Here is a 24,145-nt window from a genome sequence, read left to right as displayed (position 1 = left end):
CTTTGACAGTGGATTGATATATTGTTTTTTTCGGAGTTTGGTGTCCTCGAGCTGCAAGTCTTATGTATCTTTATAAGGTACAACAAGATGACCCACGTGCGGACATATTGAGACGCTGACTGTTAAATTACAAGCTCGGTCTACTTTATTGATCCCTTAGGCTGATTTCAGCAGGAGCATCACAAATTGATCTACTATGTACGCACTTGCCAACGCTTGGGGGCTGAATTTGCTTGTCCAGTTGTTTTGCGCCGAGTCTGCGCCGCTGCGCTTAGACGAAGCTGTATGCCTTAGCTGCTGATTCGTGATCGACTGGCAGCGGCGATCACTGGTTGACGGGAAGTATGTCTCATGCATCAGTTCGTAAAAGTGTTCATATCAGCCGTGTTCCTACGCTTACGGTATTACCCGTAGGTTTACTAGATAAGCGTGGTAAACCGCCGCTATTATTAGGTCATTTACTCCGATAATTTCAGGAACTATCACAGTAGGATTAGTTGATTGAATACAGAGTGCTCTACTATCCTGCCTCCGCAATCCACCAAAATGTGCAAAAATGTCTTCCACCGAAGACCGATATCGAGATGACTATGAGGTGGAGTCTTGTTCTACAGACGAAACCAAACCATCACCAAGAACTACGAGACCATCAATTTCATTACTCTCTGTTCCGTTCTCGTTGATCATACTCTGCCTGGCATTACTCATTAGTAATGTCAGCCTGTATAGACAAAACCAACGATTGAAGCTCGCTGCGAAAGACGACGGGTTTAGTAAGTGCATACCCTTTCGTCTTATGACTTTCAACATCTGACAGCCTCCAGCTGGAATACAAAATCAAGAGAAAAGATGGACTCAGTTTCACACCTATACCAAATATAGTGATGTGAACCAGTCGGTATCCGACGCAGCTTGGGATTCATTTACGACAAACGGTTTCGTGGCAATCCCGCACAACGAAGCAGCGGAATTCGGCCTTCCGGCTGCAGAAAACTTTCCTGATGATGAAAGTAAGGGGGTTTATGTTCTTACGGGATTTCATGATATTCACTGCGTGGTAAGTTACCTTCTCAACCTGGCTTTCTCGTGTTAACTAACTCGTGAAAGATGTATCTGCGAGATGCAATAAAAGATTTAATGGCAGGCAAAAGTGTAGAAGACAAGCTCGTTCATATCAACCACTGCTACGACTCTCTGCGCCAGTCAATACAGTGTCGCGCCGATGACACTCTGTTGTATATCCCATACCGGTCCAGGCTAACGGGAGACGGGCAGTTTAGGCGCTGTAGTGACTGGAAAGCTTTAACGGCATGGGCGCAGGAGCACACGGCTTGTTGGCCGACGGGTCATTGCGCGGATCTAGAATAATCAATAGATAGCCTACTGTAGTAGTCAAAGTATATCGAGCGTATTATAAGCACAGACCTTTATAACCTAGAATGATGCCGCTTGAGCTAAATTAAACCTTGCCAAAGAGCGGCAATATTTGGTGTCCAATAGGGCATGTAATCTAAGGTCTTGGTTAAGGGCTGAGCGTGTATACTCGATAATCAGCTCTATCCGAAGCTAGCCCGAATCACAATGCATGTGCACTGTGGAGCTTGTGTGAGTGGATCCAGAAAACGAACTTTATGTAGTAATCTACTTGTTCCTCGAATGTCGTAATTGCCTAAGAGTCTCCTGCATTGCTTCGCGTTACGTTACCATACATATCCCGTCAATAGGTAGAATAGGCATTGCGCCACCACTTGTGGAAGGGGGCCAAAATTGCGATAGGGACGGTGATCATCACGCATGGTGATGGCCTTGCGCTTTTAGAAAGCTGAAAGATTTTGGTGTTCATTTAGCCTTGGCTGGCTTATAGTGCAGCGCCTGGAAACGAATTCTGTGCAATGATGTACTCTGATTAGCGCCAACGGTGCGTTGCTCAAATTTATACTCTATCGTATGATGCTACGCAGCTGCAATTTCAGAATCAAGTCATCGTTCAGTACTGACGGGATCAGACAATAATATACACTATCACTAAAGAGTGAAATTGCTGCACTTTCAGAAGCCTCTACCATGAGGTAGCCTTGAGGTTCCTTGAGGTGACCGATCACTTATATCCATATTGAAGGAAAAAAAGGCCGGCAGAATGTTCAAATACCAACGCGTGGATGGCGCAGAAGATGCGAACAGATCTAGCTATGACGAAGACACCATCGAGAGCGAGAAGACGGTCAACAACCATCGTAGTCATGGGTGGAACCTCCGATCGCTCGGCGTAGGAATGATACTCGGCATCATCCTCAGCTCCCTTACCTTCATAATCATTTCGACTGAACCAAAAAACAAGTGCGTACAACAGGTATCAACTTGGTCACCCGCACTTGAAATCTTCAACGATCAAGACCTTACCCAACAACGATTTGACGGCGCGCTCCGAGATCCCAACAAATTCCGTGGTCCTCCGAGCCAGGACATTGATGAAGCGTGGGAAGAAATCACCTATCCCAGCGGAGGTCTAGTGCGACTATCCAAAGACCAGCTCGATCGAGTTAACGCGTCTGAATATGCGGCCGAATACACGGAAGAGATGGGTGGAGGGTATATAGCTGGTATTGAGGTGTTTCACCAACTGCATTGCGTGAATATGTTGCGGCAAGCGACATATATGGATTATTACCTACCAAGGAACAAGGAGTGGGAGGATCAGAAAACTTTGAGATATCATCTCGGTTAGTCTCTTCATGGACAAACTAGAGAGAAGTGAGGCATACTGACTGTGTTCCAGATCACTGTATAGATATGCTGCGTCAAAAGGTATGCTTCTTTGTGAGCCTAGGAACATTGGACACTGATGCTGATTTTTTAATAGCTCATGTGTGATCCAGACGTTGGTATGGTCACGTATGTTTGGGCCAAGGGCTGGAAGCAGGCATTTCCAGACTTCAACACGTAAGGCTCTACACATTATTGCCCTCGGAATAGTTGAAGCTGACTCAGTCCTTATTTAGCGTTCACAAGTGCAGGCCTTACTCGAAAGTAATCGACTGGGCTCGTGACAATTACGTGCATAGCAGGAATGTCTCCGAACTCGAACGTGCCCCAGGAGCTCTCGAAAGAGATACGCGGCCCTAAGAAATATGTGCTTAAGAAGCTCATTTAATTTATATCTTAGAATAGAAGCGTGGAGTTGATGTTTAGCTTCGTTTGGTCCTGCTGTAGGGTCATATGCTGCGTCTGGAAAGGTACACGTGCGAACCTTTGACATGAAGCATCCAGAAAACGTGCTAAGTCATCAGAATCATAAATGTTTCCTTTACCATGCCACATCTATCATTAAGCCTGAAAATTGCGCAGGTTTGGCCTATATTCAAAAGGCGTACGTTTCCGTTTCACATAGCACAAATGACTCTGGTTCAATGATATTCATCTCCTAATGTTTCAAGCAATTTGCACTTGATAGAATACCGGAACAACCGGCATGACCCTCAAAACGACTTAATAACTATGAGACAAGAATTAATGCATAGCAGAAGTGTAACAGAAATAAGCGAAATACCAGTTTTAATGGAAGCCACCCTTAGCACGCACTCGCTTCAACACATCAAACCCCAAATCCAGGCCTTTGATGAGTTCTTGGGTCTCATCCCTATCTAGGATTTCAGGATGCTCGTAGACAATAGTCGTTACCGCATCTCGTATATCCTGATCGGCTGCTGAAGTCGAAGTGTAGACCTCTTTTGCAGCGAGCAGGAAATCACCAGTGTCCCAATCTTGGTCAGCCTCGACTCTGAATTTCTCGAGAGCAAGTGCTTTCAGTTCATTGATGTTGTACTTCTTAGACAGAGCATAAACCTTGGCATGAACCACAAGACTACTCGGCGATGGGGCTTCAATTGGTAGAACGTATTCCTTGGCGCAGTGTGCCCCGTTGCTCAAACCAGTCTCCGTGACTGATGCGCCATTTGCCTGCGTTGTGGCCGTCAGAGCTGAGGCAGAAGACAGTCTCTTGTGCTTTTTCTTGTTTTTCTTCGCGTTCTTAGAGATAGTTTTTATGGGGGCAGACTCATCGAGGCCTTGGGCGGAACTAGATTCTTCGATCACAGCATCTTCTGATGCTGCTTCGTGATGCGCATCCATTTCTAATTGGCCATCACGCTCATGTGCACCAGTCGTGTAGCCATTGGTATATTCTTGTCCAACACCTAGATTGGGAGAGTAGTCTAGATGGTAGAGGTAATGGACCACCATCTCAATAGCAGTGGGATCATCATCTGGCAGGGTAACAACTCTTTCATGTGTAACCTACTCATTGATGTTTGATACTTGTGAGCAATTCAAGATTGTGAAATTCCGCATTTACTTGGTATCACACTCACTTCAGACGCTATTTCATCACAGGCAGAAGCAAAGAATTCGGAGCGTGGGCACACAATAGCCTTGTGTACCAGGTAGTTCCTATCACCACATGATATTGTGAGGTCTGAATATTCTGCAGTATCATATAGTCTGTTGTTACGCCCTCGGCATTAGCATTCGCGCAGGTACTGGTCTCAAAAATGATGGAATCCAATATACCTTTTCAAAGAATTCAGTAGCTCTTCCTGCGCCTGACTAGCCATGATGCTGTTTTAGTTTTCAAACGTCTTGCTCCTAGGGATGGCAACTCAGGAAGAATTCTATCATGAAATGGAAGCCAACAAAGCAAAAGTGAGGTAACTATCTTATAAGTTCAAAAAATCATTTCTACGGAGAATGTCATGCCCAGCGAAAAATCAGAATATTGCAAAGAGCCTCAATAACCCCAATGAAACATCCTGTCAATGATCCTATCATCGTGACTCAATTGATGCCTTACTCTCTTTGATTAGGCAAATTAGGTATGTTCAATGCAATACGACAGGGCATTTCCCCCAGTTGCCCTTGAAATCAGCCCGATTCCGCACGACGCAACAACTTAAAGACATGTGTACTACACCGAATAATATCAAACATGTTTTACGTTTGATGTTATTCGGTGTAGTACACAAGTTTTGAGACTTGCTAGGCTGGTTGATGCAGAGTAGGGAGAGTTTCCAGAACACGTCAGCAATTGATCTATGAACGAGGATTCGTCCAATTCTTGTTTTGTCCTATATATCGTGATTGATAAATGAATGGAGCGTGTTTATTGGAGAGTAATGTATTTCCGTCTGCATGGATGTTGGGAAGCAATTTACGCAAAGCGTGCACAACCTTACCGATCAACCGGTACTAAAGATTGGAAACAAATACGTAGACAGTCCGATAATAAATCGAACCTGGCTCAAACAAGTCACGAGGAAATATTCAATATATTTCACTTTCAAGAACCAGAATGAGGCCGTTATGCGTCTTGTAAATCAAGTAAAGGAGGATGGAATGATATGCAGATCGTCGCGAATGAAAGGAGCAGGGAAATGTTATGAGAATAATATCATCACCCGTTCTCCTAGTTCCAAGTTTCTGTACGATCTTTTGTGGAACACGTAATCAGTCTCCTGTACACAACAGACACTGTTTTGGGAAGCAATTATGCAAGTACCAGAATGACACGCAGCATATGCAAGCATCCATATGTAATATATGCGACATAAAGCAGGGCAATATTGTGTCTTAGAACTTATGATTTTGACACGTCAACGCGATGCAAGTTGATTAAGAGGGTAGTTATCAGGGAGGCTGGGCAAAATGGAGTATGCCAATTGGTCGTTTAGCGCCTCGTCGAGAGCTAGATCAATAATAACGGCCCAGGGAGGCTGTACATTCCTTATCGGAGAATTATTTTCATTTTGAATAACGGCTATCACCTTTCTGGAAGGAGAACTTGTGAGTTCGACATGCTAAAAAAGTATACCTATCTCTTAAAAAAAGTCGTTGGTATTTTCGTAGTAGCTCTGCCACCAAATCCAGTCAAAAAAGACATGATACCGCAGTCATTACTATCATTACTACAGATAAGCGCTTCTTCAGGGGGACCACGAGAATGAGATTGCTTTGGTCGAAATGGATTATCCAAAGGAGGTATGGTATGTACCCCCTGAATTAGATGATGGCGTTGCTGGGGGCCAACGGAAATTCGCCCCAGCCTCCCTACTTCCCGAGATTGCCTGGAAACCTGAGATAAATATTCACGTATCCCGAATGCAGAGAGAAGGTGGGAAGCGATGATTGGAACATTTTCTAACCGAGCAAGATGGACAACAACTCTAATGAGTTTCGATTGGCGCGTGAGTAGTTCTCAACTATTCCTCGGGCGCGCCTTACTGATAATCTTTTGGGCAGATTATCAGCGCCTGATCTAACAGTATATTAACTGACCAATCTTCATACATTTCAAAGAGCCTCATCCAAACACAACCGAGTGTAGACTAGACTCAGCAGTGGGTACTGCATTCGTGCCCGATGACGGACCATCCTCGCCAAATTACTATTCGTCGCCATTCCTCCCCATCCAAGCACCGGTAACAACATGACAACGGCCTGGCAAATTACCGAATTGATTGAGACTAAGACTGGTTATAGGCGAAGAAGAAGTATGCGTATCTATGGCAGTGCGTGAGTGGGTTGTTCTATCCAGATCGGAGAAGGCCGGCCGATGGACGTGTACTGACAACGTCGAAACCATAGTGTAGTTGCGGTCACCCGGGCATCAATATCATGAACGACCGGTGTCCAAAATGCGCTACCCCAAGATGTGCCTATTGCAAGACGGTAAAGGTTCAAGTGAGGTCGAACAACGAATTGAATTAAATGAAGATCCCGGCGATATGGTCATGAACATGAAGCAAGATCCGTGGTGTCGATCGAAAAGATCGAAAACCTATGGGTTGGTTCAGGCTACAAGATGATGGAACATCAATGTCCATTGGCATGAAAAGTTTCTGGTTCACTGGTTTGATTCGGCCGTTAGTGCGTTCTTTCTGTATTGCTGTTGGTGCGAATATGGGTAGATGGGGAGGATTAATACACCGAAGTTGTATACTAATATGGCTTGTTTGCTTGTTCTTTGTGATTAATGTTCCTTTCCCAATGAAGTTTGATCACTGAAGATATTTTGAGAGTAGAGGCCTCTTTAGTCACGATCGCAGGATTACTTTGATGAAACTCGGTGGCCCGTTCTCTCTTGACAATGGACTGTTTGACTAAAACATGTCCTCCCAAAAGTTGGAACGAAAGGTTCCTTACAGACCGCAATTTCAAGGAAGAGGAGCCTTACGTTAGGATGAAAAGCGATGTGCAGTCAGTCTTTGGGGGCATCGAAAACTTCATGCAGGATTCAGAAGTGTCACTGCCATCAGATCAAATTGACGATGTGGTTGAATTCTGTCAGGGCAGTCGTCCAGACGACCTGCGATCAGGTGGTGGGAATGCTGGCAGATATCGGCGTGCATGGCTAGATGACAGAAAATATTCCCCTGATGAGGCCAGTGGAGTTCCCAGGAAGTATGCCCAAAGTCCTTTAACGCCTTCTCAGCTATACAAAATACTACAAGCTCGGGTAAGAGAAACGCCTTTGTCAAGATCCCAAAAATCCGAGATGGGACGATAGCTTCGAATACTAACTCGTGACGACTCTAGCGATATGACAATGCAGTTATGCCAGATGCAGATAGACGCTTGATGTACGTCCTATACTTCTTCGGAGAAAAATTGGCTAATCCCTGCAGTTACATCACGAAGATGAGCCCACACTACATGCTTGCGCTTACCGAAACGGCGCCATGGCATCAGGTGGAGTCATTAAGAGATGCTTTATGGAAATATTTAGCATCTCAGATATCAGTCAGAGTATATCTAGTAAGTTTTGAGTTCAATCTGGAGGTTTCGGGAGTTTTATCATTCATAGACTAATGGCGGTTTTTTTAAAGCCTCAGAACTACTCAGTGTTTCATTTGGAATTTCATCTACGCTACCTTTCATTACAGCGTGCTCCTCGAGAGCAACAATCTCAAAAAGTGGAGTATGACAGAAACTGGACTGATCTGTGGTTCCTGAAGTCTCAGAAGAACAACTTGCACCACTATCGTATTCATGAAGCTCAGATTTCGTTCGTCATTGTAGGGTCGGACAATTACAGGTGGGACGGATATTGTTTTGCCTTCGATGAGGAGGAGGATTTACTAGATGATGACACCCATCCCATCTTCAAGGATGATCCAATCTCTTGGGACGGGAAAAGTTGTCGATGTGATGCAAATCGCCCGATTTGGGATCCTAGGAAATATTTTCTCGCCGTCTTTGAAAGCCGAATGTGTCAAATTTTAGCCGAGTTTGAACGTCTGGTTCGAATGATAGCAAAGAGCATCAATCGATATGTAGGTTAACGATTTCGCTATCTTTCCAAGAGCCTCGACAAAAGTACACCTTACTAAAAGCTCGATCTCTAGGAAAATGCTGCTCTCCTTACTTTGTCACAACACCCGCAATACCAAGCCTATGATGCAAAGGGAGATTTTGAGAGGGTCCAGCTAATAATGCGCCTCCTACGTCACCTGATAAATGTCTTGTCAAAATATGATCAAGCTTGGGAGAACTTTAGCAGGCATGAGGGAGATCTTGGTTACTTTTTGGATATTGTGGAGGCCAACGATCTCTCATCTGCACAAGCTCGCCTTTCGATCGAGGCTATTAAGCAGGCCTTTGTTAGATTACGACAATGCAAACGAGAATTGTGTGACCTGGAAGACTTGTGTAAAAACTCAGCGCGAATAGTAAGCTACTTCGTTCCAGTATCCCAAACATTTTCTAGTCGAATTTGCCTCTGAAAAAACTCAAGCTAACAGACCAAGCTCCAACTGCAATTGACGCTCGCGGGCAGTAACTCGGCACGAAATAACGAAATTGTGACAGGACTTACAGCTTCGGTTTGTTCTTCATGCAAAATATTTTCCATTGGTATATCACCGGCTAATTTTCCAAACTTAGATTGTCAACCCAATCGCTGTCGCTGCAGCGCTGTTTTCCATGCCAGATGCGGTGAAAGTCAACCCTAAACCATTTGTCGTTGCTATCATTATCAGCGTGGCCCTGATGAGGCTGCTCATGTCCATCCCTGGCCTTTTCGGGTGGTGGCCTGGGGTCAATGCAAGAATAAAGGCTATCCAATGGGATCCGCGGGCATATATGAAAGTGGTAACCACACAGACACGGCATGGCGCAGACGAGGCGATCTATGATGTGGAAATGCACCCCGTCGATAATCATGCATGTAATCTTGAGTCATGAATGTATATGGATACCTAAACTGTTTTTGTACTATATAAATTAATCCCATTCTTAACTTGTACTCCCTTCATCGCTAGTACCTAGGTAGTGATATCAATCTGTAGGGCTTCGATCAGCACATCACATGTGTCCTCATTAGGCTCATGGATTATTGGCTTATCGTTCGCGGCCTGAGCTCAGTGGTACTGCGCACTAAAGTAAATGCACAACACACTTCAGGAGTTGGCAGATGGATGGGCTAACAACCGATGTCATGTCGGCAAAATCAGTCCAATCCCAATTGACCACGGAGCTTGCTGCCCAAAGTTATACAAAGCTTCACATTTGTTCACACCATTGATGGATCTCTGGATTTTTGAATACTTAATATACTGAAATGTTTCGAAATACCGAAATCCGCAATTTCAACATTACCGGTATGGCCAAGGCGGGTTGACAAACTATACGATACAAATAAGTCCACCATGACGACCTCTACCATCACAGATCTTGAAGCTCTGCTTGAACGACTGGAAATCAAAGTCCCAATACCCCAATTTCCTTCAGCAAATGTGCTGAAACGGCCCTTGGATATCGGTCGCTCTTACTTAGCAGATATCTTCTGTACCCTTCTTGAAAGCGACCCAGAAATTGCTTATAAGTCTATTACTTGGCCTAATGATATTTTCAGCGGCGATTTGGCAGTCATATTACCGAAACTCAGCCAAGGTGGTAACCCCAGCGCGGTAGGATTTGACATAATCAATAAGGTATGGCAGCCTTCTTTCCTTTCCCCTTTGAGACGCACTTCTTGTTTTATGGCATAAAGATATTGAAATTGTGGATATGATTGATTCCAGTTTCCTGACCGTTCGCTGTTCATGCTCCCTTTCCAAGATGGCGTGCATCTTCGCATAATGTTCAACACTAGCACGCTTCCACGACTTATACTCCCTTACATAAATGACCGACTGGACTCTTATGGGCGAGATGACTCTCTTGGACTTCGAGATCCTTCCTCCCCAGAAGTCGGACGCAAGAAATTGTTGGTTGAGTTCTCGTCCCCTAACATTGCTAGTGAGTTCCAGGCGAGGCATCTCCGAAGTACTATCATCGGTGCTTATATTGCCAACCAATATGAAAACATGGGCTGGGAGGTGACGCGACTCAATTACCTTGGAGATTGGGGAAAGCCGATAGGACTATTGGGCGTCGCATGGGAGAAGTTCGGCTCAGAAGAGCTTTTCCAAGTTGACCCGGCTGGGCATCTACATGAAATTTACCAAAAGGTCCTGGAGCTGTTTGTCCCAGAGCAGGCTGCAAGCAAAAAGGTCCGTGATGAAGGAGGTGATCCAGCCAGCATTGAAAGCCAGGGGCTCTTTGCAGAACGCAACGCCTTTTTCAAAAGAATGGAAGAAGATGATGAGCAAGCAGTTGCATTATGGAAACGTGCTCGTGAGGTCAACATCAAAAAGTATACCGAGCTTTACTCGCGGTTGAACGTTACTTTTGACGAATATTCTGGAGAATCCCAAGTCCGGTCGGAGACCATGACGGAGGTTGAAGAAATTCTCAAGCGCAAAGGTATCTCCGAGGAAAGCGCAGGTTCCTGGATGATTGACCTTAAAAAGCATTCAAAAATTTCTGGTACAGCCATCATTCGGGACCGCACAGGAAGTAGCACGTACCTCCTACGAGACCTTGCGGCTGTCTTGGAGCGATCCCGGAAGTACTCGTTTGACAAAATGATATACGTAGTAGCAGCGGATCAGCATACCACGCACTTTTCTCGGCTTTTTAAGATTTTGGAACTTATGGACATGTCCGATCTCGCAAGTAAATTGCAGCACGTTCACTTCAGTAATGTATCCAAGATGTCAGAGAAGCTGGGCTACGACCAAACTCTAGACGAGATCCTCGACCAAGTCCAAAAGGCAACTCATGATTCGCTTGAAAGGTACCCAGAAATGGCGTCCATCCTTGGTCATACCGAAGAGTCTATCTCCACCATTGCGACAAGTGCACTGGTAGCTGGGGAGCTTTCTACCAGGCGAGCGCAGGACCACGCATATGAAGTTACTCGAATGACTTCTTTTGAACCCGGTACTGGACCACATCTACAGTACTGGTATGTGAGATTGTGTAACGTTTTCAATGCACATTCGACCTGCATAGCGCCTTTGTCAGAGGAAGCTGATCCTCTTACAGATGAGGAATTTAGTCTTCTTCGTCTGCTAGTTCAGTTCCCTGAAATTACCCATCTTGCATATGAATCTTTAGAGCCCGCGACTATAATGACATATCTTGTCAATCTAGCCGTACAACTATCCAGTTGCTTTGATGAGTGCGAGAACTTGGCTCTTGGAAATCTGTCCCACACCAATCTGTACGACGCTACACGAAGAGTCATGGAGAGCGGAATGAAGATTCTTGGGATCGTACCAGGTAAGATATATCTGATCAATCCACTTGGTAATGAGTATCTTCATTCTCTTCGACCTACTAACTTGTCTCTTTCTGACTAAAGCCCGGACTCCCGATGAAGTGTCGGTATCAGAGGATATTGTACAGTCAGAGAAGTTGACTTTGATTGAAGAAAATCACCCCGAGGATGGTCAACCCGCTATAGAAGGATTGTCAGCCAAGGCAGAAACTCTACCTTCCGAGAATGTCCAACCATTAGTAGAGACTACGTCGTCTTACTCGGTTCAGATACTTCACGAGACTCAAGCATCCAACAAAGACCTAGCACTTGACGAAGTCGCGGTATCTAGCGATACTAATTCCACTGAAGTTCATCTAGAGTCAAAGGAGATGCCCACGGTAGAAGAAATTTTGCCTGAGAAAACTCAGAGCAGTGAAGAAGGAACACCGCAAGACCATATTTTAGTGGATAAAGAGGTAGCAGTTCCGAGCAGCATACTCTTGAATTGACTCCGTTATCCGAAGAAGGAATTTCAAGACATGAAAACTCGTCCTCTGAAGCTAAAGCTGTGGGCACGTTTGACGAAAATGTCACAAAAGAAACTCATGATACAGAAGAAAGATCACCAGACGTACCTCCAGAATCAGAGTATGTTGCAAATGTCAATCAAGATGACTCGCAAGATGCAACGATAGCCGAGGAGATTAAGCCATCTGTTGAAATTCAAGTGATGTAGTGGAGGATGTTCAACCAGGATCCAAGGCACTAAGATGGGATTGAGCCTTTTCCATTATATATATAAAACCCAATATCGCGGCGTGATCATCGGCTCTTTATACTTAAACATCGTTCAATCATTATAGGTGCCTCGTAGTCAAACAAATTGTAACAGCTCTTGTCCTTGCCGTCTGTCCATTCAATCTGTTTAGTATACGTCAAATTGGCCCAAGCCTAGGTAGGACTGGTAATCACTTCGAATGAACATAAATGCGCAACCAAGCAAATGTTCCGAGCCGGGGATCACGTTTGCCGAACTCCGAGTCCATCTAGGAATAGATCGCTAATGCGGACTAAATGAAAGTCATTAGACATAAAGATGCTCTAGCCAGTCCAAGCCTTCATGGAAAATTCATGCAGTCGCATGTTTGGCTAATCGTAGTTAATGGTTTCCAGGCCTCTATGAAAGCCTCCGATGAATTTTCCACGGCCCCTGGATACTTGTACATCTACCTAGAAGTAGTAGACAAATACACAGTTATTTAAAAATTGCACCGCCATTCGGCAACTATAAATCGCGTCCTCTGAAGCTAAGAGATATTTATTGACAATTTATTCCTTCAAAAAAGCCCCATCTTTCACCAGAAGAGGACATGACTCCCAATTTCCCACTCCGAGTACCACTAAGATACTAAGCTGTCATATGGTGATTGATAATCACAGCATGTGTGACTTCAGCCAGTACGGCATCCCGAACGAGGAATGGCTACGCCTGGCGTCAACACTACCATCAACTCCAGACGTGAGCATCGAAGAGCTCAAGAAGGTAACAAACGAGGCGAGAGCTGTGGCAGCGCAGAATTTGATGAAGCAACTTGATCTTGCCAGTAAAGTAGTCACGCAGGATCACCTGATTCCTGCAAGAGATGGCTTTCAAATAGAGGCTCGCACATATCGTCCACTAGTTTCAGCAACGCCGGCGGATGAAAAGTTGCCTGTCTACATGCATTTTCACGGCGGTGGATTTTTATACGGTTCACTTGAATCTGAAGATCCGCTTTGCTCTATCGTGGCCCTTAGACTCAACATCCTCGTGTTGCACGTCAACTACCGCCATACGCCCGAATACAGATATCCGATAGCCTGGAACGACACTGAAGATGCCATGGTCTGGCTTTGCAAAAATGCGCCCAATATCAGTGCTGACCTCAACCGAATTGTGATCGGCGGATCTTCAGCTGGTGGGCAGTTAACTGCATCTCTGACGAGGGTCGTGACATCGCAACCTTCCCTATTGCAATTATCGCCGCGACCTACTATTCTCGGGCAGGTTCTAATGATTCCATCGTTGGTATTTGCCGATTGCTACGAGTCTCAGATGCGCCAGATAAAGAATCCAAGTTTATGTTCGTACAATCAATGCGCTGAAGCAAATTTCTTAGACTCGAAGACCAGAAAGATGTTCAACGATGCGTTAAAGGTTGAGAATCCGGACCCTAACGATAAGAGACTGAATCCTGGACACTTGACGGCAGAGGAAGCGAGGAAGATGCCACCGACTACGTTTGGGATTGCAGGTTACGACCCATTCCGGGATGAAGGATTATTATTTGCGAAGTTTTTGACTGAACAGGGGTATGTTGGATGTCACCTACTCAATTCTTCAGACAGAACCTAACAACATCTTATTGTATAGCGTGCCTACCGACGTCCATGTTTTCAAAGGTTTGCCACACGGCTTTCGTATGATGGGAAATAGGTTATCAGCAAGTGCGGAATGGGATAAAGTTTTACTTGGTGGTATTCGATGGGCTTTGAGTAGACCCACTGGAGCAGTTGAGCTTGTAATTAAGGAACACTAATAGATCCATTAATTAGATATCACTCAGAGCATTGGATTCAATCAGATCTGTAGAATCTCTAGAGAATGATATATAAATGCAGAAATTGAATTGTCTTCAATAGTTAAGTACATACAAGAAGCGAATGATTCACCAATCTCCTCTTCATCCCCACAAAATGCATGCTGGATGCAATGCAACAGTAACGAGCGAATTTCCCCTATTCTGGTTGAAAAAAAAGTACCAGCACCAGGAAAGTTAACAAAATGATTGAAGAGCAATAACTGTATCCAACGAATGTTTGTTGAGGCAAGAATCTAACAATTCTTTTCCTCACATCGCCCTTTTGAACGAATGGTAGACCGCGAGTCTTCGTGTGCTTAGCGAATGATTGTATCTGACTATAGTCTCCGTCTTCAAAATGGGGCTATCGGCACAACACACTTTACTGGCACGAAGACCAGTAGATGCTTTCCTCGACACATTTGTAAGGGGAAGCGCAAACGGTCGATCCGGTATAACCTTCACCTCCACACTACAGAAAAGGGCTAGTCAGAAAGTGTTCATATGTTAGGAATCATGTGAGTACTAACCTGTCCCCACTGGGCCACCGGGGTACCAGTGGCGGTAGCAGTAGAAGTAGCAGTAGTGGTGGAAGTGGAAGTGGTGGTAGGAGTGGGAGAGGTGGTAGTGGTACCAGTTCCACCGCAAGGAGAGCCAGTGCTCAAGATACTGGCGGCCTGTTGAGCGTAGTTGCATCCATTAACCACGTTGGCATCAGAGAAAGCAGCGTCCCACATCATGATACCGCCCCAGTTAGAGCTGGTGTCAAAGGAAGCGACAGTGCTGGCCAGAGCACTGGGAGACTGGTAGTAGGCGGCACCGCTCGAGGTTCCAGTAGATCCAAGCTCGGAGGCTGGAACACCGATGACGAGTTTGGCATTGGCGGAAGGAGTACCGGCGACGTACGAAATCCAGTCATCGTAGTTGAGGGTGTTGGGATACGAGCAATAGGCATTGTTGTAGAACTGGATCCAGAGATAATCGAACTGAGCAGCGGTAATAATCTCACCCATGTTAGGCTCGGGGATAGGGCATTGGGGAGCACCGGTAATGTAGTATGTGTGGGCCGAGTCGGAGGCAAAATTGGAGCGAAGCTTGGAGATTAGGTACTGGTAGTACTGGTTACCGCTGTTGGCTTCGATATCAAAGTCCCAGCCATTCACATAAACGGACCCGAACGGACGAGGAACGCTGCCACCAGAAGTGTTTCCATACGCGTCCCAAAGGTTCTGACCGATTTCCTCGGCTTCGGTTTGGGAAGTGAGAGAGTAGGCACCAACAGCACCTCCAAGAGACAGGATAACCTTGACACCATTGGACTGGCAAGTAGAAATCTGACTAGCGAGGGAGTCACAGTTGGTACCTTCGCCGCTGGTGCTAATAGAGCAGTCCTCTCCAATGACACCGGAGGGGATCGTAATGCCATTTCCGTACTCGTAAAGGAAAGCAAGGACAACAATGTCGATACCGGAGCTGGATGTGCAGTAGGTCGACAGGTCGTTATTTTCACTGGCTGCGGCTGCGTTCTGGCCCCAGTAAACAACAACTTCACCACCGGGGCCGCGAGTCTTCATTCTGTGAGGAGCAGCGACGACGGCGCTGGCCATAAGGCCGAGGCTGATCAAGGCGGTTGAGATCTGCATGGTTATATACTGAGCTGTGCAAGACTGGCAAGTGAGCTGGATAGCTGTGTTTGAAAATTTATATACAGTGAATGTTAATGATGGTCAAAAGAAGGAGTGTAACGATCCGTCAAGGATCTATTCAGTGTCAAACTGAGTGAGGGGGTTGTAAGGAGAGACTGGCTCGTGAACTGAGTGAGTGATGGTTGAAGAAGGGGAGAAGAAAATACTATAAGCTTGGGATACCAGGTCATACTTATAGTAACCTTGGGGGAAGATGTTAGTTGACAAGCCGTAAAGTTTCCGAGCTCTCCTTTCCTATTTCGGAAACGTAGTCAGGAGGAAACATCTCGGGAACCACACTGGGTGCTACCAGAACATAGCGCAATCAGTATTGCATGCCCACAATTTCGTACTCCGTGTCTTTCTCCTTAAAACATGGATGTGAATAACCATGTGTTCGTGCAGACGGTTACATGGCGAAGTTGCTACTGAACCCTCCTCGTTCAAAGCAATGGCTTCAAGTTTGGAGACATCAACTGACCCCCATGCAGAAAGGGTTACAGCGATACCTGCCATGAGGCTGATGGGTACAAATGTCCACAGCTCTTGTTCCACTGAGGGGAACAGATCAAGATCGGGGAAGAGACAGTATGCAGTTTAAGCTAGGACATTACGTACGTGCTTCGGGGCTCGAGTATTAAAGTTAGGTTTTGTGACACAGTAGCTGGTGTGGGTGCTGGTGGAACCAATAAGCAACTGAAGTCGTTAATTTCGTCTAGATCTACTAAATTGAAGAAAGTTTCCGACTGGGTTTCCATCCAGCTTACGTAGGTATCTGGTCCATGAAGCTTACCTCGCAGTTACACAGCCAGCCATTGCTGGCAATCATACGTTCTCCGCCGAAGAAACAGAACAACCAAGAATTGAACATGATCTGAGAGTGTGTTTTTGTCATATCCACCGCGCCCAGACGTCATCAAATCATCGAAGAAGGTTTAAAATAGAATACTGACCCCCAGTGCCGGCACCTATGGTGGACGGCTTGTATACACAATGTCATTTAGTCAGGTACATATCTAACCTAGTCCAGGGCTATGGCATATCAAAATTTTAGGAAACGGGACTTTGAGGTACCGAAATGATGATGAAACGTGTGGCACATTTGGCGTCCGCCATGCGATTCTTGAGTAATGGGCATTGGTGAGCTGTGGTAAATATGATTACAACGTCGTAGCTACTATAACCGCTAGCCAGTCATCAGCCGGAGTCTCGAGCAAAAAGATGACACTAAAATTAAGCTCCTTTGGGAGAGCCAGTCATTGCTAGCAATGGCGCCGTAGCAATGTGGCGTCGACTACGGATCTTAAGGGACTGAACGATTGTTTTAAATAATTGGGGGGAACATAGATTGAAGAGAGATTGAATGAAAGATGAAGCTACACAAAATGTATGGAGTAGACCCAGATTAATGGTTTTGTACCGCGATTAAATGAATTAAGCGAGATTGCTAACACACACAAATTAAATTGCAAACTTTCTTGACGTACAATACAAATGAAATCGTCAACGACAGAAGGACCGATCGAAAGCTGCTTCAAAAGTTCCTGTACTTACATAGTCATCATGTGTCTCGGGTTTCCTGACTTGGTATGGAAGTAATCCCCTGCTGACCCTACGGCATCCCAGATTGCGACGCCACCTGACTTGGTCTGGTGGGCTTAAGCATAGGAGTAAGAAGGCATTTAACACTGTGAAAGAGTTTGGTTTATTTATCTGGCGTTTCATCTCAGGGTAACCCCTTGTTCCTCTAGCGTGATTGGTAGAGGGGGGAAAGTGGGAAGATTAAGCCGGACTATATCGCTTGGCCTTTTTGTCTTCAAGATGTGATCAAATACAAACCATGTATCGCTTCTTATTGGATTATTTCTGGGTTCATTCAAGGTGTCTTTTTATCATTTCGTCTCTAAGAGCCGATAGAAAGCCTGATAGATGAATGCGTTTCCTTCACTGGAGTCCAAAATGAGCTCGGCTTAGTTTACTCGTCGGCAAAATATCCTGCGCCCCCACTTATTCAAATTATTCAGGTACCGGATTACTGGGAAAGTTGTTGGTTGATTATTTTAGTGATCAACTACGAAACTTGGACATCTCCTAGAAGTTTCCATAAACCTTACATCGAGTGGTTCATCGTAATGCATACTACACTTGGTAGTAAATTCGGTAGGTACTATGATCTGGTTTTGCGAAGTGCGCTTTATGTCGCAGCGAAAATGGTGAAACGTGACTGCATCTTTATGTTTTGATCTCTCTGCTACGCGACTCATTCTGCTATTTTAGCTGAGGTACCTTGAACTCCGTAATCCTGTATTAATCGAAAGCAGATATTGTTGCAGAGCCAGCGATTGGCCCCAGCGCCACCATTGCCATTCTAGGCAGGTCATCCTGTCGGCTCTTGGTAGCTTCAGGTCTAAATTAGTCGGTTACATCAACCGATATAATCTGGCCTATGTGATTACGCAATGGAAGAACCTTTAAACCTGGATCTAGATTCACACTTTCGTACTAAGCATGATCACTAGACTTGATACTATCTACTAATTGATTATCACGTATCTAGGGATTCGATTCGAAGCTAACGTTAGCAGGTCATCACATCTACAAGACGCAGAGACATACATATGAAGATAAGGACCTACAGCTGCAGACCCATACCTACCTCGAGATTTCAGAAAGGCTGTAGGTAGGGTAGCAGTACCGAGGTTCTCAAAGGTTACAGACTCGTTAGATAAGAACACATCTGTTTATCACGCTAACAGGAGACTACAAATGCCGGTATCATAAGCTCATTGATTATTATGACACATCCATGCTAATATCTAGAGCCAGCATGGCATTTCCCGTTCTACATCACCACGTCAAGGCCCATGGGTAACAACGAGGTAACAAAGCAGGGAATATTTTAGATGAAATTATATCCCTTGATGACTGCAATTGGGCAACACCTTCATGTTTTGCGAACGGTTGGTTACACAGACTCTTATCTGCTCTCCCCGGGAAGGTGCTCGGTTGATCAGTATATCTCGTGCGTTTAGACATGCTATTGCTGTTCATATGGATGCGTGACTTCATGGTATGTCCATGTGGGTAGTATCATGCTGTGACTTCTCAAATGACACGCGAACCATGGCTTCTGCCGTTGAACGCACAGGGTTTGTGCAACCCGTAGCCAAAACCTACATCAAGTCTGTTGGCTGTTCCTCCATTTGGCCGGACAGTTTGAACTTTTACTTTTTAAACAGGTCCTCCTTTTCCATGATACCATGATTCGGAAACCCTGATTAGCAGCAAGTCACCTGTAGCACGTTTCACACCAATCTAACATTTCCTTCTATCTTCTTAATAGTTCAATTCCCTCTAACAAGTGTGTATGTACAGGCTCGAAATGATCATTAGCCATGAGCGGTTAGCTTTAAATCATTCCAATGAGGAGGTAGAAGATGCTAGGCTGTCCTCAGTTAGGAGATATATCAAACAAAGTCTTTCATAGTCTATCGCAGAATACTCTGCGAAACGTTGTTTTTAAACGCGTTTTGAAAACCTGGGGCAGAAGGCGCTAAAGCAAAACAATGGCATTAATTTATATGGAAGTCCTCATGACAGTAACAATACATGATGTACGTTTTGGACTAACGAGTAGCTCCATTCAATGCCTTCATTGAATCAGGTATAGGGGATCATCATCTCATATCTCAGTACCACGTATGATCACCTTATCATTTATGTTTTCCAGGAACTCCTCACAAGATAAACGTCTAGCAAGCACTGACTTGTTCATAAGTCATTTTGACCATTCTCTCGATCCAACCAATTGATGTTTCACTCCTCTGGTACATGAGGGGGAAATGAGCATCATACCCATGTTTTTGACCTTCTAATGCTTCGATCTCAAATCTGTAGGATATGCTCCACATATAGATCTGCTCAATACTAATCTCGGCGTTTGAAACTTCTAAAGTACATGAAAATTAGGCATTTTGCTATCAATTATGTAGTCATGTAGATTGGCAGCCGCCGAAAGAATTCAAATGGTCTGTATTTCAAAGCTGATGTCGTTCATAATAAAGATAACTGGCTAACATATTAAACCTCCCTCTTGGTTTCAAGTCACACGACATAAAGCCATCACTATCAAAGTACGGTAAAGATGTCGAATTAGGCTCTTTGTATCAATAAGATCGTCCATCGTCTGATCTGCCTCACAGACCACCACTTCCATACTTCGAAACGCAGTTGACCATTCAGCTCTCTGCAAAACTGTCATAGTCGGAGCAAAATGGGTCATTGTGGCCAATCATGCGTAATTATTGGATCCACAAACTAGGGTTAGGGCTAAATAGCATGCACACTTCATTGGTTTCATCAAGCCATTTTTCTAAGCTTTAGTTTCCTGGTCTTGTATTTGATCAAAGGTCATGGCATTAAAGGAGATATTTTAAATAGATCAAAGAGAGTTGGAAGACCCTATTTTATATCATTATGGTCGATGGTTTGAGAGACCAACAATACTAGAATGAGACTGTGGCCCTTCCATTAAGTGTAAATACGCACATGAGTGAGAGAATATGATATTTCAGAGTCAGCAGATCATCCAGATCCAAATGAGAATGTTTTTGCACATCGAATTGTAGTAGACCAGTCATACTATAGTCAAGATGTCAACCATTTTGGTCCTAAGTGACTGATTTCTAGGGATGTATGCGCTAAGTCATAACAGACGTTCTGAGATTATGCACTAGCCTGCTCGACATCCCTATAATATCACGAGGATATATGTATAGTTTGACTTCTATTAACACTATCTATTCGCCCTGCTGGAAGTCAAGCAGAAGAGCGACAAGGGTTAGACCCTTGTATACACGAATCAGGACATGCTATGACAGAGTATAGCCTTAGAATAACCTTCAACAGGCTATTCAACATTTAGTGTCTTATCATTTTCAACCTTAGTAGACGTAGCGGAAACTGCGATTTTCCTTGTCCGTCAATCCTGACCAGGATTCGACCTTGTAGTCTTCGCTCGATGTGTCAACCACCTGTGGCTCAGCGGCATCGCGGGCATCACGACGCTTGTTCTCCCAGACATAGTATCCGTACAGAACAACTGCCAATACTCCAGCAGCTGCTTGAGTAGCAAGGACTGCGATCTTGGCAGGATGGTATTGTGGTGCGTCCCTAGCCTGGAATGTTTGCGGTCCAATGATGTTGCCAATGGAAAACGAACCAGCAACAAGAGCACTGCAAAAAGCACGTTTGGTGTATCCAGCGCAGTTCGCGGCGGTCCAGTGGTAAATGACCGGGAGAGGCGCAACAATCGCATTGACAAGGTAAATACCGATCAGACAACCGGCTTTGTTACTACTCGGTAGAAAAGACATCAAACCACCGCCGATTATTCCAGGGATACTGCACCCAAAGACCCAAGCCCAACGGTTCTCTGCTTTGCGAATACCGATACCAACAGCTAGAGTAGAGACAATACTGACAACGCCACTGGGCATGTTCAGAAGGGCAGCATGTGGCGAGCTGAAACCCATGTTGCGGATGAGGGTTGAGGAGTACGTAGTCACGACGCCGGACGAGACGGATTGCTTTTTGAAATGTTAGCTAGGTTCCAATTCCAGATCATAGCTGTCACAACAGAAGAATTACTGCATGGAAAGAAATATACGTACCAAAACCACCATCAACGTCAGCAACCACACCTGTACATCAAATACAGCCTCAAAGATCTGTTTGTAATTGAACTTTTTGTTCCAGACACCGGTCTTGTTCTCGCTGATATGCTTCAAAAGCGCGACCTTCTCAACCTCGGTCAAAAAGCTGGCCTTCATTGGCGTATCCGGAATATAAAAAAATACGACTGCACCGACAATCGAGGTCACGATTCCAAGCACAATGAACATGATGCGCCATCCACTGATCGAGGCATGGTGAACATGTTGAAAGCCGTATGAAATCAAACCACCGATGATTTGAGCGACACCAAGACCAAGATACCAGAAGCTGAAACGGGGTGCTTGCTCCTTCTTGGTATAGTACTGGCTGCTGATGATCATCAGGGAAGGGCCGATGGTAGCTTCAAACAAACCTAGGAAGACACGCGCTACAACTAGAGTTGTGAAGCCCTTGGCACCGCTAGTTGCAGCGACAGCGACACCCCAGATGATGACGTTGAACCCTAGCCATTTTCCGGCTGGGACCTTTTGCAAAAGGAATGCTGTTGTGTTTGTATAAGTATACTGCAAGTTCAACATCTTCAGACGACGGGAGGTACTGCTTGGACATACTGTTCGGGACTTCTGCAATCAAGTAGGCGATGAAGAACGAGGTACTGGCATTTGTAAAATCGTTACCGACGAGTTTCAACTCAACCGATAGCCCCATGACAGCTGCATACTTGATATAACGGTCAGCTACTCTATCACGATGCGACGAGACTTCCATGCGTCAGCCTACTCACGTTGATAATGACCTTGTCGATGAATTGCAAAAAGTAGCACAAGAACATCAATGGCACAATATGCCAGTCCACTTTGGTTCGCAGCGCCTTGAGATCTACGGCATCAACTTCCGCAGCGCCGATGCCATTGTGGTTCTCAAGATACCGCAGTGCCTCATCTTGCTTTTCGGATGGAAGCTGTTGAGCAGCCACCTCGGGCTGCTTTGATGCTGTATCCGACATCATGTATGATATGAATTTGTGCAAGGGGAATCAAATCAAGAGCTGCACGTAACCACGTACAGATATTGTCAAAGATCGACAGTTGCACCAGAACGACCGGGGTTTGATAAAAAGAAACGAAGGATTAGAACACGAGGTCGATGCAAGAAATGAACTTTGGAAAAGTCGAGTGAAAAAAAGGAAAGACACACTTTGCCGATCACTAAAGATGCAGAAGGAATACAACCCAACGTTTTTCTTGTGCAACCTTGGCTCATAGGAGTTCTGCATAGAAGAATACAAATTCCTCACAGCACCATGAACGTGGCCAAACCCGATTTAACTAAGGCTTAATGAGAACGGCAGATGTATAATTCATATAAATTACTCCGATCATAAATCACAATTACGAGGTCGGAAACCCTTTGCCAATATCCCCTGTGTAATTCTAGTCTTCTTCATATGAGCGATAATCTAGTGTCCTACGCCGGATAGAGGAGCGAATAGGATGACAGTATTCTTTTTAGTAAGTACTAAATCCTCACTAAAACATCGACTGATTTAGTCTGGACGCAGGTTTGTGGGACCTTTCGCATACGAATCGCCTAGTAAGACTTAAGTTACAGCCATCTCCGTGGTTTGGATAATCCCGACTTCGTTCCTTTTCCCGTGGCGATGGAAGTATTACTCGATTGGGTCAAGAACAAAATATTCTCTTTTCCAGATCCCCCTAAATTGACCATTTTCTAAACGGAGCAATAGTGCGGAATAATCCGCAGCCAGAAGGCACTAAGATGCGAGAGGCTTGACAAGGATCCGTAGATGGGACGAAGCTCTGCCCTTGGGTCGTTAGGTAGACGAGATGATACTCGAGTGACTTGAGATACAAGGTGAGAATAAGTTGCTACAACAACTCAGCCAACAGACTCTCATCCGAAACTAGACGTATAGAATTGGAACAAGTCATTTATGGTCCATTGTATTGTTTTGTTGCTCCAGCTCAACCTTATTTACTCCCCATTTGAAAGACATTGCACATCGAACATCAAATCAGGACTCATTTTTGCGAATCACCAATGAAACCCTTGCCTCGATAGGATCAATCAAACAGGGTTACAGAGATAGCATCGAACGATCCAGAAGCATTGAATTCAAAAAGCGAACGACGGCCATTCGCTGATAGTTCAATGAATTTGTGAAATGTCGTGATCGACTGTGACGAAGAGCCACGAATTGCAATCTTCCCACTCCGGACGTCGCAGTATCTCAATCAGATCCAACAGCTTTAGTTGTGGTGTCCTTTGGCAATTGCATTTTAATTGCTCAATTCATTTCCATTCTGACACAGAATACCCAGAGATACCGAAGAATACCCAAGAATACCGGGAAATGAAAGAATGTATGACTTCCCAGAACGCTGAAGCTCGATTCAGTTAATGGCGAAAAGTCAAATGTACAAACAATGGGGGCGGGACGGTGGGACCTCATAAAGGCCTAACCATTTAGCTTTTTCAGGGTCCCGGAGGAGCCACCGGAGGAG

General features: G+C 44.9%; 6 protein-coding genes across 6 annotated transcripts; 3 read left to right on the top strand and 3 right to left on the bottom strand.

Moving 5' to 3' along the window:
* Positions 1-2,137: 2,137 nt before the first annotated feature.
* On the top strand, positions 2,138-3,123 carry BHQ10_009891 (uncharacterized protein; the record flags this gene model as incomplete). Its single annotated transcript, XM_040882855.1, has 4 exons — positions 2,138-2,720; positions 2,777-2,805; positions 2,861-2,940; positions 3,000-3,123. 4 exons carry the CDS (start codon positions 2,138-2,140, stop codon positions 3,121-3,123), a joined length of 816 nt encoding a protein of 271 aa, XP_040738393.1.
* A 429-nt stretch (positions 3,124-3,552) lies between these two features.
* BHQ10_009890 (uncharacterized protein) lies at positions 3,553-4,239 on the bottom strand (the record flags this gene model as incomplete). The annotated part of the gene is made up of 1 exon (XM_040882854.1): positions 3,553-4,239. The coding sequence occupies one exon, from the start codon at positions 4,237-4,239 to the stop codon at positions 3,553-3,555; it is 687 nt and encodes a 228-aa protein (XP_040738392.1).
* Positions 4,240-7,138: 2,899 nt separating this feature from the next.
* On the top strand, positions 7,139-9,234 carry BHQ10_009889 (uncharacterized protein; the record flags this gene model as incomplete). The annotated part of the gene is made up of 5 exons (XM_040882852.1): positions 7,139-7,507; positions 7,935-8,324; positions 8,397-8,720; positions 8,793-8,873; positions 8,935-9,234. The coding sequence occupies 5 exons, from the start codon at positions 7,139-7,141 to the stop codon at positions 9,232-9,234; spliced, it is 1,464 nt and encodes a 487-aa protein (XP_040738391.1).
* Positions 9,235-9,698: 464 nt separating this feature from the next.
* BHQ10_009888 (uncharacterized protein) lies at positions 9,699-14,217 on the top strand (the record flags this gene model as incomplete). Its single annotated transcript, XM_040882851.1, has 5 exons — positions 9,699-9,983; positions 10,074-11,658; positions 11,741-11,979; positions 13,098-13,990; positions 14,052-14,217. 5 exons carry the CDS (start codon positions 9,699-9,701, stop codon positions 14,215-14,217), a joined length of 3,168 nt encoding a protein of 1,055 aa, XP_040738390.1.
* Positions 14,218-14,641: 424 nt separating this feature from the next.
* On the bottom strand, positions 14,642-15,902 carry BHQ10_009887 (uncharacterized protein; the record flags this gene model as incomplete). The annotated part of the gene is made up of 2 exons (XM_040882850.1): positions 14,642-14,731; positions 14,790-15,902. 2 exons carry the CDS (start codon positions 15,900-15,902, stop codon positions 14,642-14,644), a joined length of 1,203 nt encoding a protein of 400 aa, XP_040738389.1.
* Positions 15,903-20,887: 4,985 nt separating this feature from the next.
* On the bottom strand, positions 20,888-22,626 carry BHQ10_009886 (uncharacterized protein; the record flags this gene model as incomplete). Its single annotated transcript, XM_040882849.1, has 4 exons — positions 20,888-21,532; positions 21,617-22,161; positions 22,232-22,340; positions 22,405-22,626. The coding sequence occupies 4 exons, from the start codon at positions 22,624-22,626 to the stop codon at positions 20,888-20,890; spliced, it is 1,521 nt and encodes a 506-aa protein (XP_040738388.1).
* Between the last annotated feature and the right edge of the window lie 1,519 nt (positions 22,627-24,145).

This window comes from Talaromyces amestolkiae, assembly GCF_001896365.1.
Source record: "Talaromyces amestolkiae strain CIB chromosome Unknown scaffold27.1, whole genome shotgun sequence".
NCBI classification, from domain to species: domain Eukaryota; kingdom Fungi; phylum Ascomycota; class Eurotiomycetes; order Eurotiales; family Trichocomaceae; genus Talaromyces; species Talaromyces amestolkiae.
Note: the sequence above shows the minus strand (reverse complement) of the source record. Positions and strands in the feature narration are given on the sequence as shown.